Source organism: Garra rufa, chromosome 17, assembly GCF_049309525.1.
Source record: "Garra rufa chromosome 17, GarRuf1.0, whole genome shotgun sequence".
NCBI classification, from domain to species: Eukaryota; Metazoa; Chordata; class Actinopteri; order Cypriniformes; family Cyprinidae; genus Garra; species Garra rufa.
The window spans coordinates 15,212,341-15,229,763 of NC_133377.1; the positions used below are offsets into that span (position 1 = coordinate 15,212,341).

Genomic DNA, 17,423 nt, shown 5'->3' on the forward strand with positions numbered 1-17,423 from the left:
CATTATCAGCATACATGGCAGCAAACTTTTCCCTTAGGTGCAGTACATATTAGGCACAAGTGGTTCACTTTCAGTGTATTTGCTTGCTTTGAGGAACTTGGCAATTCACATTTCTTAGTATTTACTAAAAAGTGTTATCTCCAGTCTGTGATGTTAACTGCATTCAAGAAGTTATTTTATAAAGTGCTACAATTTTAATTAACATGAACTAAGCAATTTCTTTAAGCACTTTGTAATTTAGTAATTATTCACAGAAAGAAACACCATTTCCGTTTGTTTCTATGCTTTATTTCCAAAAACATTGAACAAGGTTTGAAGTTGAAAAAATAATGCTGTCTCTTCAAGGTATCTCTTCAAGTTTGTCACTTATGTTAAATATTACTTTACAAAAAAAACAGAGGTTTAAATAAAATGTTTTTACAAAAAAAAAAAAAACAGCTTCACTTATTAAACAACTTTATATAACAAAAGCCAAGCCACATTTCTTTCCTGTAACACAGGCATATATGAGGTAGATAAAACTTCAAAATACTTACTTAAACTTAAGCCAACACAGAAATTCACAAACTATTTTAAAGATGTAGGTTTTCTGCTAACCTAATAGTAGTCTGCTCACAGGGGAGTATACACTCGAGCATAGTTATTTGCTTCTTCTGACCCATGTTCACCAGTGGGTGTGTTTGACACAGTAGAACCATGCACTGGAAAGTTAGATGGCTGTGTGTGATACCCTTGAAAGCGCGGGGGGTGCAGTGAAGCAGGTGCAAACACTTGCTGTGGCTGTGTGCTTCGGAATCCCTCAACAAGTACTGATATCATGCGCTCTGTGGAACGGGCATTGCTCTCAATCAAGGCACTAAGGAGTCTCTCCTCTCTTTGTTCTGACTGTTGGATTTGGTCTCGAACCCATTCATTCTGTTGCCTCATCATCTGCATCATGAACTGTTGATGCTGAGAGATCACAGTGCATCTTGCAGACTTCTTTCTTCGAGCGTGACCTACACAATCAATTTACATTAAAAAGAAGAGAAACATTAGCTGACATGACAGGCTTTGATCGCAGCAACAGCGAAAAGTCTTGGAAAATTTCATACAAATATTCAATAAATATTTATAAGTTTCACACATTATAGGATATGTATATATAATTTTTTGACATTACGCATATTTTAAATGTTGGTACCAATATGTGCCATACAGTAGCAATAGCTAGCCTATTTAACAACTACTGAACATGATGAGTCAAACCAATGCATGTCTACGAAGGGCTGTGTCTCATACTTGCAATCTATTTAAACCCAGTATACCACATTCATTGCTTTTGGAAGTTTTAACTTACAATTGAAATAGCATTTACATCAAAAACATCTCACCTCCTGTCCTGGGTGGGTCGACATCTGGTGTCGTGGCTGGAGAGCTTTCCTCTTGAGTACTAGAATCTTCATCTTCATCCTCGTTTATTTCCTCCTGGCGAGCTGGAGAACGCACATCATCCTCAAAGATACTCTCTATGTCAAAGTAAATACATAAATTTAGCCATGTATAGAGTATTTACTGTAAAATAATAGTCAGCTATTAGCAGAAAGAAATACAACCATTTCAGTACTTACCGTTCATTGCATTTGAGTGCTCCGCCGCATCCTCATCCCTGTCAAAACCAATGTCCACTCCATTCTCTGATATGTTGGACATAGGTCGATGACCGAGTATGTCGTGCATAGTTTTAAAATATTGAAAGGATGAAGGATTAGAACCGCTGGTGTTATTCTGTTTTTTTGCCCGATAGTAAGTAGTTTTTAGAACTTTCCAGCGGGTGCGAACTTGTTCTGTCGAACGCATATAACCTTCCTCCCCCATTCGTTCTGCGACTCTTTTGAAGATTTCGCCGTTCCTATTCTTACGGCCATCAAGACACTTCATAATATCCATTTCTTCCAATATTGTTAACATAATATTTGTTTCGCGCTCGGTCCAAAAATGTGCCCTCTTACTTGAAGCCATACTAAACTAATTGCCGTTAAACAGTTGACCACTGCCGTGTGTGTACCCTGTCGTAAAATGCAGCGAATAGTCCTTCACAACGGTAATAGTGTGATTAAGGTGTGTACATGTCTTCCATAATGCGACTAAAATAGGAATACTCCACCTGTCTTAATTCGATTTGTGTTTACTTCGATTATGACTTTAGTCGGATTAAATTAATAAAAAATATCAGTTTACATGGACGCTTCATAATCAGAGTATTGTCTTAATCGCGTTAAAATCGGAATATTGTTGTCCATGTAAACGTACTCACTGTGACTGTTGCAATTAATGTGGTGTTCTTCTCAAAGGTATTATATCCATTTCCTAACACTGCAGGAGAGGCCTCAAAAATAATAGGAATAGGAAGCGATGTCATGCTGCAATACTAAAAGCCTGTGGAAGTCACACTCTTGCTGGATCCAGTTCCAGCTATTTCTACACCTTTTTCACCAACATGAGGTAATATGATATCTTTCCTAATTAGAGAGAAGAAGAATCGTGACTCTCAACACAGATGGAAAGGAAGGGATTTACCTTAGAAACCACAACTGAAGAATGACCTCAAAGCTGCACCATAAAGTAGGCTAAACCAAGTAGTTTTCAACTGTGGCCCTCGAGGTCCAGTTTCCTGTAGAAACCTTGATCAAACTCGCCTGCCAGGAACTTTCTAGTAATCCTGAAGACCTTGATTAGCTTGTTCAGGTGTGTTTGATTAGAGCTGGAGCTAAACTCCACAGAAAAGTGGACCTCAAGGGAGAGTTGAGAACCTCTGAAGTAAACTGACAATGGTTAAAAATATATCCACTGCGTAGAAAGTAGGTCATACTGGATTTGAAAATCTTCATCATTTATAAAAGAAGACGCTGCATTACTTGAGAAGATGCTACAGTGGGAGTAGCCAACCCTGCTCCTAAGGTTTTCACTTCAATCCTAAACAAACACCCAAACCAGCTATCAAGGTGTTCAGAATTACTTGAACATTACAGAGTTGGAACTGAGATCTGCAGGAAGGTAGCTCTCCAGGAACAGAGTTGGCTCCCCCTGTGCTACAGAATGTACTGACAGATTCGGTTTTGTCAAATCATGCCCACATTTTCTGTCGCCCTTATCTGACACACTCAATTTAGTTCATGGAGCTCTTTCCTAATGAGCTGATGATATGAATCAGGTGTGGTACTGTAAATAAGGGAGACATGCAAAACGTGAAGAGCATGGGTTCCCTAGAACCGCTGCATTAGTGTGGACTTTTGCTCCCGAGGAACCTTTTCACAGTTCCTAGAACTATTGGCAGAAGTACCCGCTTTTTGGTGTGCTCGCACCGATGGAACTAGGAACGTATTTAGTTCTGGGAACTCTGCTTGGAGGCACTGAATTAGCTAATACTTCAGAGTAGGGTCTAAAATAGTTCTATAGGAACTATAGACGCTGCAAATGCCACGGAAAAGGGGTCATTGTCGGCCGCTTCAGAGTTGCAACCAGGAAAATGGCCCAAAGAGGAAATTGCTTTTCTAGGAACCACCATCTGGCTAGTTCCTAGAACAATTCGGGGCAAAAGCCCCTAGTATGAACATAACAGTTGACATTTCAGAGTCAGGTCCTAAATGCTGCCTTCAGCCCACCAGGACTGCAAGTCCATACTTCAAGTCACGCAATACTGCATAGACCAGGAGTGTCAAACCCAGCTCCGGGAGGGCCACAATCCTGCAAATTTCCAACACGCCTAACCTTTAGTTTTCAAGTAATCTTAAAACCTTGATTAGCTGTTTTGGGTGTTAAAGGGTTAGTTAACCCAAAAATGAAAATTAGCCCATTATTTACTCACCCTTCAGGCATCCTAAGTGTATATGACTTCCTTCTTTCAGACAAATCCAATCAGAGTTCAATTAAAAATGATCCTGGCACTTCTTTCTAAAACAAGCCCAATAAAGTGCATCCATACATAATGAAAAGTGCCTCACATGGCTCCGGGAGGTGAATAAAGGTCTCCTGTAGCGAATTGATGGATTTTTGTAAGATGAATATCCATATTTAAAAAAGTAATAATCACTTTAATCTAGCTTGTGACAACTGATCATACACAGAAACAGCACTGGGAGGATGGCGGATGACGTAGGACGTTGGCTTTGCACATGCGCCACTCAGAAGTGATGAACGCAAACAGGTTGTAGAGAGAGGTAAACATAGGACCGGTCACGAATTAGAAGTACAAAATGAGGATTTGTAATAAAAAAATAAAAATAAAAAAAATGTCAGAGGATTTTGATACAAGACACCACGAGACTGGTTTTCCTTTGCGGAAGTAAGGAAACTTTGCTTCCTTTGCTCCTGTAAACAAACGTTGGTTTGTGCGACACACAATGTCCTGCGTCATCTGCCTGGAACTGCTGTCCAGTTGGCGCAAGTTAGATTAAAGTGACTATTACGTTTAAAACATGGATATTTTTCTTACAAAAATGCATCGGTTCGCTACAGGAGGCATTTATTCACTCACTGGAGCCGTGTGAGGCACTTTTTATTATGAATGGATGCACTTTATTGGACTTGTTTTGGACAGATGAAGATAAAATACACCCACCCATGCCATTCTAAAGCTTGAAAGTGCCAGGATAATTTTTAATATAACTCCGATTGGATTTGTCTGAACGAAGGAAGTCCTATACACCCTATGATGCCTGGAGGGTGAGTAAATAAGCAGCTAATTTTCATTTTTGAGTGAACTATCCCTTTAAATTAGAGTTTAACTGTGGCCCTCCAGGGGCTCTATCATACACCCAGGGGTGAAGTGTTTTTTGCTAATTTCAGCACAACATAGTTATCAATTTCACGTCCAGTGCCATGTTTAAATGGCAAATGCACTTTCACCTATCTGTAGGGATGCACCGATCCGTATCGGCCGATCACTTGCGCGTTTTGTCAGTAAAGCCGGTTCTGTAATCAGCGGTAAATGCCATCAGGTGCGTGATTTCACGTTGAGCCGTATATACTACACACAGCCGTTGTTCACTGACGAGCTGCGCACATTCACACTGATAATGAACATTGATTTGCGCAGCTCGTCGGTAAACAGCGGCTGTGTGTAATATATACGGCTCAACGTGAAATCACGCACCTGATGGCATTTACCGCTGATTACAGAACCGGCTTTACTGACAAAACGCGCAAGCATGATCGGCCGATTCGTATCGGTGCATCCCTACCTATCTGTTCATCCATGAGGGTGCTGGTCTGAAAAAGAGGTGTGTTTGGGTGCATTGTTGGCACGTTGCTATTTTTTTAGCCAACTGAAACCGATTACACCATTGACCAACTAAAACCTGGTCTCAAGTCAATGGCGCAGTGTTTTATCTATTTAAAGGGTGCGTTAGTAATATGTGCCTATAGGTAGGTGCTTATTACACACACAGAGATGCACAGCAGCACACAAACATGCCAAATATTAAAAAGGAAAAGATTACAATGTAAAACATTACCAGTGTGTACTCTTTAACCTCCAACAAGCAGATCTATTTCCTCTCTGGAGAAATGTTCAGTCTTTGCTCTTGCAAATTCTGCATTGTAAATAGCAAATCCGCCATAATGCAAGCGCAACTGGCTTTTGGAGGGGATGGGAGATCAGTCTCTGATTGGTTTATGGCATATTACGCCGACAACACACCTACTGTATGATTCATTAAGAGAATAGGTGCAATCTCTTTGGACGTGCCAATGTTTTTCTCCATGTTAAACTAGCAAAAGTGGATTCGGACACACCCTAAGTGCACCTGTGCAATGCACTTCAGACCGTGCACTTAGATCTTTAAATTGGGCCCCAGGAGTTTGACATCCCTGGCACAGACTGTTGGGTAGTAGTCTACTATGGAGTCTACAGCAATGAGGACGTATACAAGCCAAAAACACCTTCAGCCTGCAATAATAGTCAGGGTTCCTCCAGGGGTCCTACAGCAGGGTTTCTCAAATCCCACCCTGGAGTGCCTCTGCCCTTCAAAGTTTAGATCAAACCTTGATTAAAACCACCTACCTGTAATTTTCTAGTAACTATGATCTAAATTCATTTAAGCATCTTTGATTAGGTTTGGAACTAAACTCTGCAGGGCAGTGGCCCTCTGTAAAGATTGCGTCACTCATCCCCTCAGTAGAAATTGCATTCCAGGGGCACCTTGATAGGATCGAAAAGGCACTTTAGCATTGGTGGTTTAAGAGGCAAGAGCTTGAGCCTCCCTGCATCCACCCCTAGTGCACGCCATTGCCCTACAGCCAAGAACAGGGGTTCTCAACTCTGGCCCACAAAATCCATTTTCCTGCAGAGTTTAGCTCCAACCTTGATCAAACTCACTTGTCTGTAACTTTCTAGTGATCCTAAAGACCTTGATTAACTTGTTCTGTTGTGTTTGATTAGGGTTGGAGCTGAAATCTGCAGGAAAATGGATCTTGTGGGCCAGAGTCGAGAACCCCTGGTCTAGTGGATTTCTTGAAAGTGCATCAAGAAGGCCACGAGATATGTCAGATTAGGGCTGGGCAATATATCGAACGATATTGTGAGGCGCGTTTAGTCAATGAAGCCGGTGCTTTGATTAGTACTAAATCTCCATCACGTGCGTTCCGCTCAGGTTCCCGCTAGAGCGGCAATTGATACACAGAGACGTAAATCTCTGACAAGCTACGCCATATCGAGCTAAATATCGAATGCGATATTAAGCTCGATATGGCGTAGCTTGTCAGAGATTTACGTCTCTGTTAATCAATTGCCGCTCCAGCGGAACCTGAGCGGAACGCACGTGATGGAGATTTACTACTAATCAAATCACCGGCTTCATTGACTAAACGCGCCTCACAATATCGTTCGATATATTGCCCAGCCCTATGTCAGATGGAGCATTTGGGGGAAAAAACCCAAAGAGCCCAAGATGACCTTGGCCTTTTTTCATAAAGATCATTAAGATCTTTGGTATTCAGGCAAACTACATGAATGCTGAAGAACCTTTTTTGTTTTACGTCACTTTTTGGAAAAAAAATACACCACTTTTCTACTGGTGCTGGTTCTAGAGCTGGACCCAGAGCTTGGGGCTAGCACTCCCTCAGAACCGGCTTGGTCTTTTGTAAAAGCTCTGCCCTACTACATCACAGGTTGTCTTGTTGGGGTTGGTTTGGTGCCAGGATTTGGGCATCTGTCCAAGTTTGCATGGAATAGCACAACCTGGACACCAGCCCTAGTGGAAAACTAGTCAAAGATAACCACTACAATGAAAACCCAACATAGCACCTCTTTTGTTGCTTAAAATGGACTTAAAACCTTAAACATTTATCCAGAGTTAAAGAAAACTTCAGAGTACATAGGATTTAGACAAGTTTGGTACCACAATTGGAATGGGCTAGATTCAGAAAACAGACTATGTCTGTACAGCTACTGTGAGTTACAGTAACTACTTAGTCCTGAAATCTCTGTTCCGAAATTCCAGAAAAGACAAGCCTGATGTTCTTGGTGCACTCATTGAAGATCAAACAAGCAAGCACTCTGGGCTCATGGTGACAGCTCAGCTGGAGGTTTGGAGCCAGATTAAGCAACAGATGCACATGAGGAGAGCCGAATATCAAAGTCTTGAACCGTATCCACACCCATTAACCAGCCTGATGAATCCCACACCATATCCAGGATTCGTTTGAGGATGCAGCCCAGCTATGGGGAGCGTGAAATGAGGGACGTGAGCTATGAGCAGTACTGATGGGAAGTCTCAGACAAGGTTGATTAAGGTCTTCCCTGCGGCAGACAGCGCTGTGTAAGCAAGCCAGGAATTCCCTGCTGTATCGTCATTTCACAGCCTTGTGTTCTGCTTTATTTGAATTTTACCATGTTCGTACCTGCTAACCTAATACTACAAGCAGAGCCAATCAATTAAACAACTAGTGATGCTCAACAATCATATCCTTCAAACTGAATCACACTGGACATTCATACACTGACTGGTAGTTTACAGAGTAACGCCCATTTCTTTTGCAAACATCAACAAACTAAGAGCAGAATAACACAGCGTTTATATAATAAAACTGTGAGTGTTTTCATAACCATCAGTCGTTTGACTGCAAAGGGCAAGCTGCTCCTTGGCATTGCCCACTGACTGCTCCACCACAGAAAGTGAGCAACACATCAATCATGATCTCTGGGTTCACGCAGAGGCTCAGTCAGACTAATATCGAGTCATACCATGAGAAGAATTAAAGGTTAGTCATTTTGTTAACTGGCAGCAAGTCATTTGGGTTTAAGCATATGTTTTTAATTCTAAGAGTTAAGCTGACATTACTTTTTCGGGTTCACCGAAAAGCTGAACTTTGTTCGAAGGAATTCTAAAATGCTCACACTGGTAGCAGCCTGCTTTGCAACATACTACGTAACTTTGTGAACAAATAAAATAATGCACAGGACAAAAAAAAGCAATACTTGACCAGTACTGAGTGTTTTTATCCTCAGTAGAGGCAACATCTTAAATTCTAACTAACTTGTTTTACACTGACATCTGCTGTTTGGACTATAATATTTATTATGAGCATACACACCTGAATGTATACAGCAACTACATTTGGCATTAAATCAGGGTATTGCTACGAGTTTTCAAATTTTCAAGAGTTTTTTTTAGGCAGCTGCTAAAAAGTGCCAGATGGTTGTTTCTGGGTGGCTTCTTGTTATTGTCCACCAGATGACTTTTCTGGATTAAATCTGATCCGTTAGAAACCTGCCCTTGACGAGCCACAGAATTTGTGGTTTCATTCATGTCTGAAGCGTAAACAGTTACACGAGTTGCCTGGCAAAGTTTGGCTATTTTTAATGGTAAGCCTAGAGGGTACTAAAAGCCCTAAACTTTAATTAGCACACACCACTAAAGCCAATCAACAGACTGCAGAGAACACTGGGTTGATACAGTGTACACAGTGTACCTTCAGAAATATATAGCATATCCTGACCGCTCACATTCACAGCGCTTATTTCACCCCTGCTAAATGCGGCTTCACCATTTCTAAGAGAGAATCAGGAAGGCAGACTTGATTAAGACACGTTTCTTTACTCATAGAAGTCATATAAATCAATTTTTAAAAATGAAAAAAGACAATCATTTTTGCATGTTCTAAAAGTATGGGTGCAATTCTTTTTACATAATTTTAATGTACTGTGCAGATTTTTTCATGTTGTAATATACAAATCCATTTCATCCATAATATTGATTACGAGTTCTTATACAACACATTTACAGCTATATGACCACCATATAATAGACCTGTATAATAATCAGTTAACACTAGTAACTGAAGTTCAGAAATGTTTCAGCTTTAGGTATCATTGCTGCGTCATATTTGCAGTTTTACTAATCTACTGGTTTACAATATCAACAACATGGTGTCAAATGTACGGTTAATTTTGCAGCTCATCTAAGCAGTTGTTGTTAATCTTTGGAGTGACTTGAAAACTTTGAGTTGAAATGTACATTGTAGACATCTAAAGCGAAAATTATATTACAGTAAGATGTAAAAAAAAACCTTCAGTCATCGAAAATGTCCTTTTTACACCTTATCTTTTATAACAAACTCCTCAAAATCAAATAACCTGCATTTATTAAGAAATGTAAAGTAGTGTTAGTGCTAGAAATGTATCTAACTTTTTCCCACCCCATCCGTGAGCTCATCCTCCTTCATTATGAACTAAAGGTCTGGAGGGGAGAGGCTAGGGAATGTTTCATTCGTTTAAGCCACTTCATACTGCATCTAACCCTGCAAAAAAACTACAGAGGTGAACCTACAGGTGCTGTTGAGAGCCTCCTATCCCACGTGGATGGCACTGGGTTTGCGAGCGAGAAAATAAATTAATGAAATCAAAGAAATAGGGGAAGGGTAGAGGAAGGATCTTCACTTTGTCGACGCCCAGATGATAAGGGCGATAACGCCGACCGCCAAGGCAAGGACCACTGCCAGGATGCACATCTTCTTACGAGACTTTTGCTACAGTGAAAGACAGAAAACATCGTCATTATCATTAAACAGCAGGCATGCATAGTTTTCCATAGCTGTAATGCTGAAGCTCTTCCTGTACCTGATATTGAGCTGCTCTCTGGAGTTGCTCAGCTCCTCTTTCCACATGCACTTCTGCACTTTCCACATTTGCCTCTATGCTATCTGTAACCACACATATTTATTGCATTTAGATTAGAGATTACAAACTATTTTAGACAAGATGACAACCTTTTGTTAAACATACTGAGTTCACATGACTGATTTTAGGGCTGTCAAATAAAAAAATCTAATTTGGAATATTCTGCAAATTTAAAATAAAAATCCACATCCGAATGCAAAAACATTGCATCAAAACTAAAACAAAGCCGTTCACACAGAATTCATATTTTGCACATTTTCTAGAGAGTCATCTATCACCATTGCACTTGCGTCTCACACAAAAAATGTAAAATTAATAAACATAGAGACTTTATGGTGTTTTTTTTCACCATCCCACTGCATCTCACGTTGTTGTTTTTTTTTAAATGAATGAAGTACTCTGTGAGATTGGCTTTTGGCCTTTTGTATTGAATTATGCATGCATGCATGATGCTGTTTTGTTTATAGTTGTTTAAGCAACTTAATTATAATTGGTTTACAAACATTATGCACTTTTTTCACAAAAAGTCATGTTATTGCTTTGTATAAACATGCATTATTAAAGCAATAAGCCCCAAGAAGCCTTGGTTTACAGTGAATTTATAACAGCTAAGAGGCTTTGCATGATGCAAAGGGCAAATTAAGGACTAGAACTAAATAATGTTTTGTTCGATGCGCCCTCTTGTGGCCCCAGGAGAGAAGCCAAAAGCTTTTTTTACCCTAACTGAAATTATGCCTTTTAAATTTTAATATAATTTTAATATTAATAATATTTAGGTACAAAATTCTAATTTAGTTTTTCAGCCATTTTGACAGCCCTAATTCATTTAAGTACATCTCAGACTCAGAACTCAGAAGATGTGTCATATAGACATTTGAACCTTTAATGAACATGAAATAATAGCTAGATTTATTTAAAATTGTGTGACGTTTAATTTTAATGACGTTTTCAAGTGTTGAGAATATGGAGCCTATTATAATAGAAACAAACCAATTTTGTTTAGAGGCTCAAACTAATCAAAAAAATACACATTTTAATGTGTTTTTTCTAAAAATTAAACCCAAGTCTGTTTAGTCCAGTAAGTGTTCGTCTTGAAATAAACAATATAAAAGCTGGGCGATATGGCCAAAGAAATCATTTCTCAGTGCAGTATATCTCTCTCTCTCTGTATTCAACTATATATAAAAATGTACTGTGCATATATATATATATATATATATATATCCCCAATGGTGTCCAACAAAAAAATGCATTAAATATTAAAGGCTATGCTATCTATTATAATAATACACTTACTTGTAGGTTTAAACTTCTGCATATGGCAAATGTATTAGTCCAACAACAAATATTTCAGCAAAATGTATATTTTAGTCGGATTTACTGCACTCCTATTCCATTATTATAATTTTATTTTTATTATTTTAGAAATTCAATCTAATTTAATTTAATTTATTATTTTAGTATTAATCATGTTGACAATTTAGAGGCCTCAGAATTTATTATTATAGTGTGCTTCTTGGAAGAAAGTCATACATGTTGTTTGAATGCATGAATAATGGGGATGCACCGAAATGAAAATTCTAACAAAATTAAACACTGGGCCGAAGGCCGATTACCGGACACGGTTTTTCGTTTTTTAAAATAACACTGAACATTTTTAACATTCTAGTAGACATTATAGCCTACCAACAAAGCACAATTTAACTTATTTAATTAATAAGTTAGTAAAATAATATTCTTTGGCCGTTTTTAAGACCCCATTCTTAAATCAGGCATGTGTTTTAATGCACAAATAAATGCAGCTTTGCTGAGCAAAGGAGAATGTTATAATAAATTTATTAATAGAACTGTTGTAATGATTGTTATCATTATTTCTGTCTTAATTTTTTTTTTTTTTACAGAACAACAGTAAAATTACAATACTAACATTTATAAATGTTGACTTTTATTTTGGCGGAAACCCCCAAGACCTCAATACTACTTATTGCTGACAGCAGCAGATTTATGAATGATTTTTATTACACTGTTTCAGCCCAGATTTTCCTCGCGCTTTGGACTTTGAACCCTGGCTAAGGAGCTCATGCAGCGCTGTCAGAATACATACAATTTGTGCGTGTATTACACAATAGGGCTGTGCGATATGGACAAAAAGAAACCTATCACGATTTTCTTGAACAGTATTGCGATTTCGATTTTAATCACGATTTTGACACAGACATGTTTTACAGTGTGAAACTAAAACATTTTTTTTTAAAGGAAAACAATTAGATCTTTATCAAAGACCTGTAACATGTCTCTAAAACAGAAGGCGGAAAAAAAGTTAGGAGCACCAGAAAAAAAGTTGGCGCACCCAATTTCTTTTTAGTAATGCACTGATCTTGATTCTTCATGGCTGATTCTGACTGCAGATGTTTTACAAGCACATGATCAAAGTAGGCTACTCTTTCAATATTCAAAGTGCAAACAGAGACCGAATTTTTCAAGCATGATACAGAACTATAGACAACTACACAATATATTTTTTATAGCCCATATACGAATAACTGCCTAGATATTTTATGTAGCCTAATTTGCGCACATTGAGGAGTCACTTTCTAAACGCGGGATATTAAAATTGCTTTTGAATGTGCGTCCGTGTTTTACTTTTGGTTTCGTTTTAACGATCGTGCGAGACTCTCAAAGGCGCTGAGCATGCATTCTACAATAAAAGAGATTATTATAACAAAACCATTTGAAATATGAGAGGACACAAACAGAATTTTGAAAAGCATGTCCCCAGTGAAAATTACGCCCCTGTGTGAGTGGAACTCTGCCGCTGAGTTATCATCTGATGTGGATGAATGCCGCGTTGTACAGTAACGTATATGGACACGGAGGCGCCAGAATTGTATCTGACAGAATGTACGCTATAGCACAAAATATTATATTTCTTCAAAAGCGGTTTGTGGAGACCTTTTATTTTTCACAATCGAAAAAGAGAATGGCGAACCTGTCACTGTATCAGCTCACATCAGTCTGTGCAGTAGTTAGACTAGCGAAAGTTTGGTAAAGAAATGAAACCAAGTCGGACCACAACAGTTTCTCGCACTCGCACGAATGCTCCCAAATATAATTTCAGGTCACGCAGATTAAATTTTGGGAGCATATGCGACCAAAACGTTCACAATTTCGAGCCCTGCCAAGTAAAGGTAGAACAAAATGTCTTTAGAACAGACCTATGGCAAAACGTAATTAAGTATGTGTGTGCGTATGTGCGTGCGTGTGTTTGAAAAAAACAACAACCCAGACCACAGTGTCCCACATAAAAACAATTAGAACACTGGCAGAGTCTAGCTGCTTTCTGCTAAGAAAACCAGCACGACCATTTCTGGTTTCAAGCATGAACGTTGTTGGCATGTTCTTGCTCTCTGTTTAGGCGCGCTGTGTTGTGATCGGTTCAAATAGCATGCTGCGGAAAAAGTATCAGTCGAGTGCGTGCAAAAAATCGTGCTGTAAGGCGATTTAGAAATCGTGCATGTTCACATCGCGATTTCGATACGATTTCAATTAATCGCACAGCCCTATTACACAACATAACATACTGTTGTTTATTTACTAATGGTTTAAGGCCATTTTGCGATTTCAGTAATCATACAGTAACCGGCAACAACCACCCCTTTCTCTTCTCATGAAAGACATGCGATGCAGTTTTGAACAGTCTCTTGCTGTCAGTGCTTCTAATGATTTTTGCTTCCACACTGCCCAAATGTTTGCTGCATTAGTGCACGCCTCTATTTGATCGCGTCACGTCATTGTTCGGTATTGTTTATTTGCAGGGTTCATACACATTTTTACCAGTAAAATTCCATGACTTTAAGTAAATATTCATGACTTAATGTTTCATGAAATGTATATGTATCAGGGCTCGAAATTAACTTTTTTACTTGGTAGCACTGGTGCTCCCAACTTCAAAAAATTAGGAGCATCCCAATAAAAATGTACGAGCACCCAATTTCTTTTTAGTCATGCGCCATTCTTCTTGGTGGATTCTGATTAGCACACGTACATCTCGGAGATGTCTATTTGACGTCTGCATTTACATCTGCAAGACATCTACAAGACGTAGTTTGCTCATCTGCAATATGTCTATTGGACGTTTCCTATCAGATGTCAAATAGACCTCTATAAGATATTTGTGATTCAGAATGTGTGTAAATCTGGTATCTTACAGACGTCTGCCAGACGTTTGTACACAGAAGATGCTTTCCAGATCAAGAGATCTTTAACAGACATCTTGCAAACGTACGTGTGCTTTGTACAGTATATTGACACGGAGGGACCAGAATTGTATCTGACAGAATGTGCGCTGTAGCACGAAATATACTATATTTCTACAAAAGCAGATTGTGGAGACCTTTTAATTGTCCACAATAAAAAAAAATCGTCATATTTCACACCCCCAATAGAAATGCAGTTTGTGCAACGCCGGAACAGGGTTTGAGAGAGTGAGAGTGAGAGTGAGAGTGAGAGTGAGAGAGAGAGAGAGAGAGAGAGAGAGAGAGAGAGAGAGAGAGAGAGAGAGAGAGAGAGAGAGAGAGAGAGAGAGAGAGAAAAAACATCAGTTCCAAGTGAAGCGGAGCGCAGTGTCAGTGACAGGGAGTGATTGACGGTTCAGGGGTCGCAAAATGTCAAAATCTCTGGTAGCCCTTTGGGCAGGTACTCAATCAGATTTTGGGAGCCCGAAAATTTATTTAACTAGCCCAAATAAAAGATACCTTTTTTTAAAATATAGAAAATCAGATAGGACTTTAAATTTTAATAAAAAATGTTTATATAAAAAAAGATATATAAGATATAGATAATTGCAATAATTTGACCATAAAAAGCTGGAAAAAAATTATTGGAAATAAAAATGAATTCTTTGTCACTAGGGGGCGCTTTAGGAGCGCTGAAATATTAGTTTCCCTAGTAACTAACAGCTGTTTTGTCAGACAAGAAATGAACATGCAACAATTTTCTGAGGACAGTCGGTTTCCTTCAAATACATTCATATTAGGACTGCACGATATTGGGAAAATATGCGATATGCGATATTGTTGTTGAATATTGCGATAACGATATTTCTTGCGATATTTATTTTTAAAATTATTTTTTTTTTTATTATTGTCTATTTTTAATCATTTATATATGTAATGATCATACTAAAATAAACAGGTAAAAGATATTCTTCTGTCATCCGAATTAAATCTAACGTAATAGAAAATATGAGTACATCAACAAGATGTTTATTTTCTCTATTATAGGTAGAGCCATTAAAATTGGAGATAACCACTGCATTTTTAAAGAATCTACAGTATAAATAACAAAAAATAAACGACCCAGTTCTTTCTTAGTCATTTAGACAATAAATGCAGCCATAATCAAAATAGGCTACTGTTTCAAGGTCAGGTAAGGTAAACGTTATTGTCCCTCACAGGGAAATTTGTCTTGGGCCCATCACCCATGCTGCAATCAATTGACAGACAAACAAAGCACACCAATAACAATACAAATAACACAACAATAAATAGATAAATACATAACCCCAATAAAAATAAATAAATAAAAATTAAATTTTACAGCTCCATACTACAATTATTTAACCACTTTATAGACACCGTGTTGAATGAATTTTAAATTCATTCATCACTATTCATTCATTCATTCAATAAGGAACTCTACACCTCCTCCCAGAAGGCAACAACTCATATTCTGTGTACAAAATGTGTGTTGAATCACAAACAATCTTATTAGCTTGTCTTAGAGAAGCCTTTTCATAGTCTGCAGTGATGTCTGTTCTTTAACAATATTCAAAGTCCAAATAGAGACCGAATTTTTGAAGCATGATACAGTTATAGACAACTACAAAACTTAATATATAGCCCACATATTAATAACAGCCTAAATATGTTATATAGCCTAATTTGCGCGCATTGTGGGTTCGCTCTCTAAACACGGAGTATTAAAATTGTATTTGAATGCGCGTGCGCGTGTTACTTTTGGTTTCGTTTTTAACGACCGCGCGAAACTCTCAGCAGTGCATAGCGTCCATTCTACAATACAATAGATTACTTTAACCTTGTTTTGAAAGTGGCAGGACACAAACGGGATTTTGAAAAAAGCGTGTCCCCACAGTGGAAATGATGCCTATGCGTGAGCGGTCCTCTGCAGCTGAGTTATCATTTGATTTGAATGTGTGCCGCGTTGAACAGTAGCCTATATTAAGACTGAGGCGGCAGAATTGTATTTGACAGAATGTGCGCGCTCTAACACGAAATCTAGATTGTGGGGAACTTTTAACTGTCCACAGTAAAACATCGTTCTATCACACACACCTAATAGCAATGCAGATTGTGCAGTTCCAGGACAGAGGATAGTTGAGAGAAAAAAACAGCCGGTTCCTAGTTCAGCGGAGCGCAGTGTCAGTGACAGGGAGTGACTGACGGCTAATATCTCAAAAGTTAATTAAAGGGAATAATATAAAGATTAAGTTTAAATGGTTATGTAATGTTGGAGAGAATGGCGAACCTGTCACACTGCAGCTCACAGCAGTCTGTGCAGTAGTTAGCCTAGCGAAAGTTTTGTAAAGAAATTAAACCAATTAAATGCCATTTATCGCAGCTCTCTGCGATACCAATATCGCGTAGACTGTTATCGCGATAACGATAATTATTCGATATATCGTGCAGCCCTAATTCATATATAGACATCCGTGCAGTAGGGGTGTGACGAGACACTTATTTCACGAGACGAGACGAGATTTTGGGCTCACGAGACGAGACGAGATTTAACTTTTTTAAATAAATCCTCAATGATGAAATATCAATAGTAGGGACAATAGTATTTTATTCAACAAAAAACACAAAATGCAAATAAAATAAAATAAATGTAGGTGCATTTTGATATGAACTTGTACTTTATAAAATTAAACTTATATTTTAATGAATTATATGCAGTAATAAAAATGCTGCATGATTCTGGGTAAACTGAAAAACTATTTTCTTTTATAAACTGGAGATCACGATTCTGAAGAAAAAAAGGATTAGAAAATTAAACAAAATTACATAATTTACTAGTGGTTCTGAAATAATGTTCATTGCTTAAGTCAGAAAAAAAAAAAGAAAAAAAATGAAGGAGCCCCTGTCTCAATTAATAAAGACTTTCACTATTGGAATCTCTTGAATGTTTAATTCAATGACTAATACTTTTTTTTAAACGTGCAGTTGTCGCCCTCTCCTGGTGAAGA

At 38.3% G+C, this 17,423-nt stretch overlaps 2 protein-coding genes across 2 annotated transcripts in view; both read right to left on the reverse strand.

Moving 5' to 3' along the window:
- Window positions 1-266: 266 nt before the first annotated feature.
- On the reverse strand, window positions 267-2,292 carry LOC141290009 (uncharacterized). The gene is made up of 3 exons (XM_073822205.1): window positions 1,611-2,292; window positions 1,374-1,508; window positions 267-998 (listed from the first exon to the last, which is right to left on the reverse strand). Exons 1-3 carry the CDS (start codon window positions 1,999-2,001, stop codon window positions 613-615), a joined length of 912 nt encoding a protein of 303 aa, XP_073678306.1. The 5' UTR covers window positions 2,002-2,292; the 3' UTR covers window positions 267-612.
- A 6,765-nt stretch (window positions 2,293-9,057) lies between these two features.
- Window positions 9,058-17,423, reverse strand: part of stx12 (syntaxin 12) — a 17,847-nt gene continuing 9,481 nt past the window's right edge. The window contains 2 exon segments of the mRNA XM_073822071.1: window positions 9,058-10,008; window positions 10,100-10,182. Of these exon segments, the coding sequence (XP_073678172.1) occupies window positions 9,916-10,008; window positions 10,100-10,182 (176 nt within the window). The 3' untranslated portion in view covers window positions 9,058-9,915.

Bases quoted from the DNA above. Each gene is read 5' to 3' on its own strand.
- LOC141290009 (XM_073822205.1), bottom strand. From the start codon at position 2,001: ATGGCTTCAAGTAAGAGGGCACATTTTTGGACCGAGCGCGAAACAAAT. The intron at 1,509-1,610 runs GTAAGTACTGAA...ACTTTGACATAG, and splicing joins GCACTCAAATGCAATGAACG to AGAGTATCTTTGAGGATGAT. The intron at 999-1,373 runs GTGAGATGTTTT...TTGATTGTGTAG, and splicing joins CGACCCACCCAGGACAGGAG to GTCACGCTCGAAGAAAGAAG.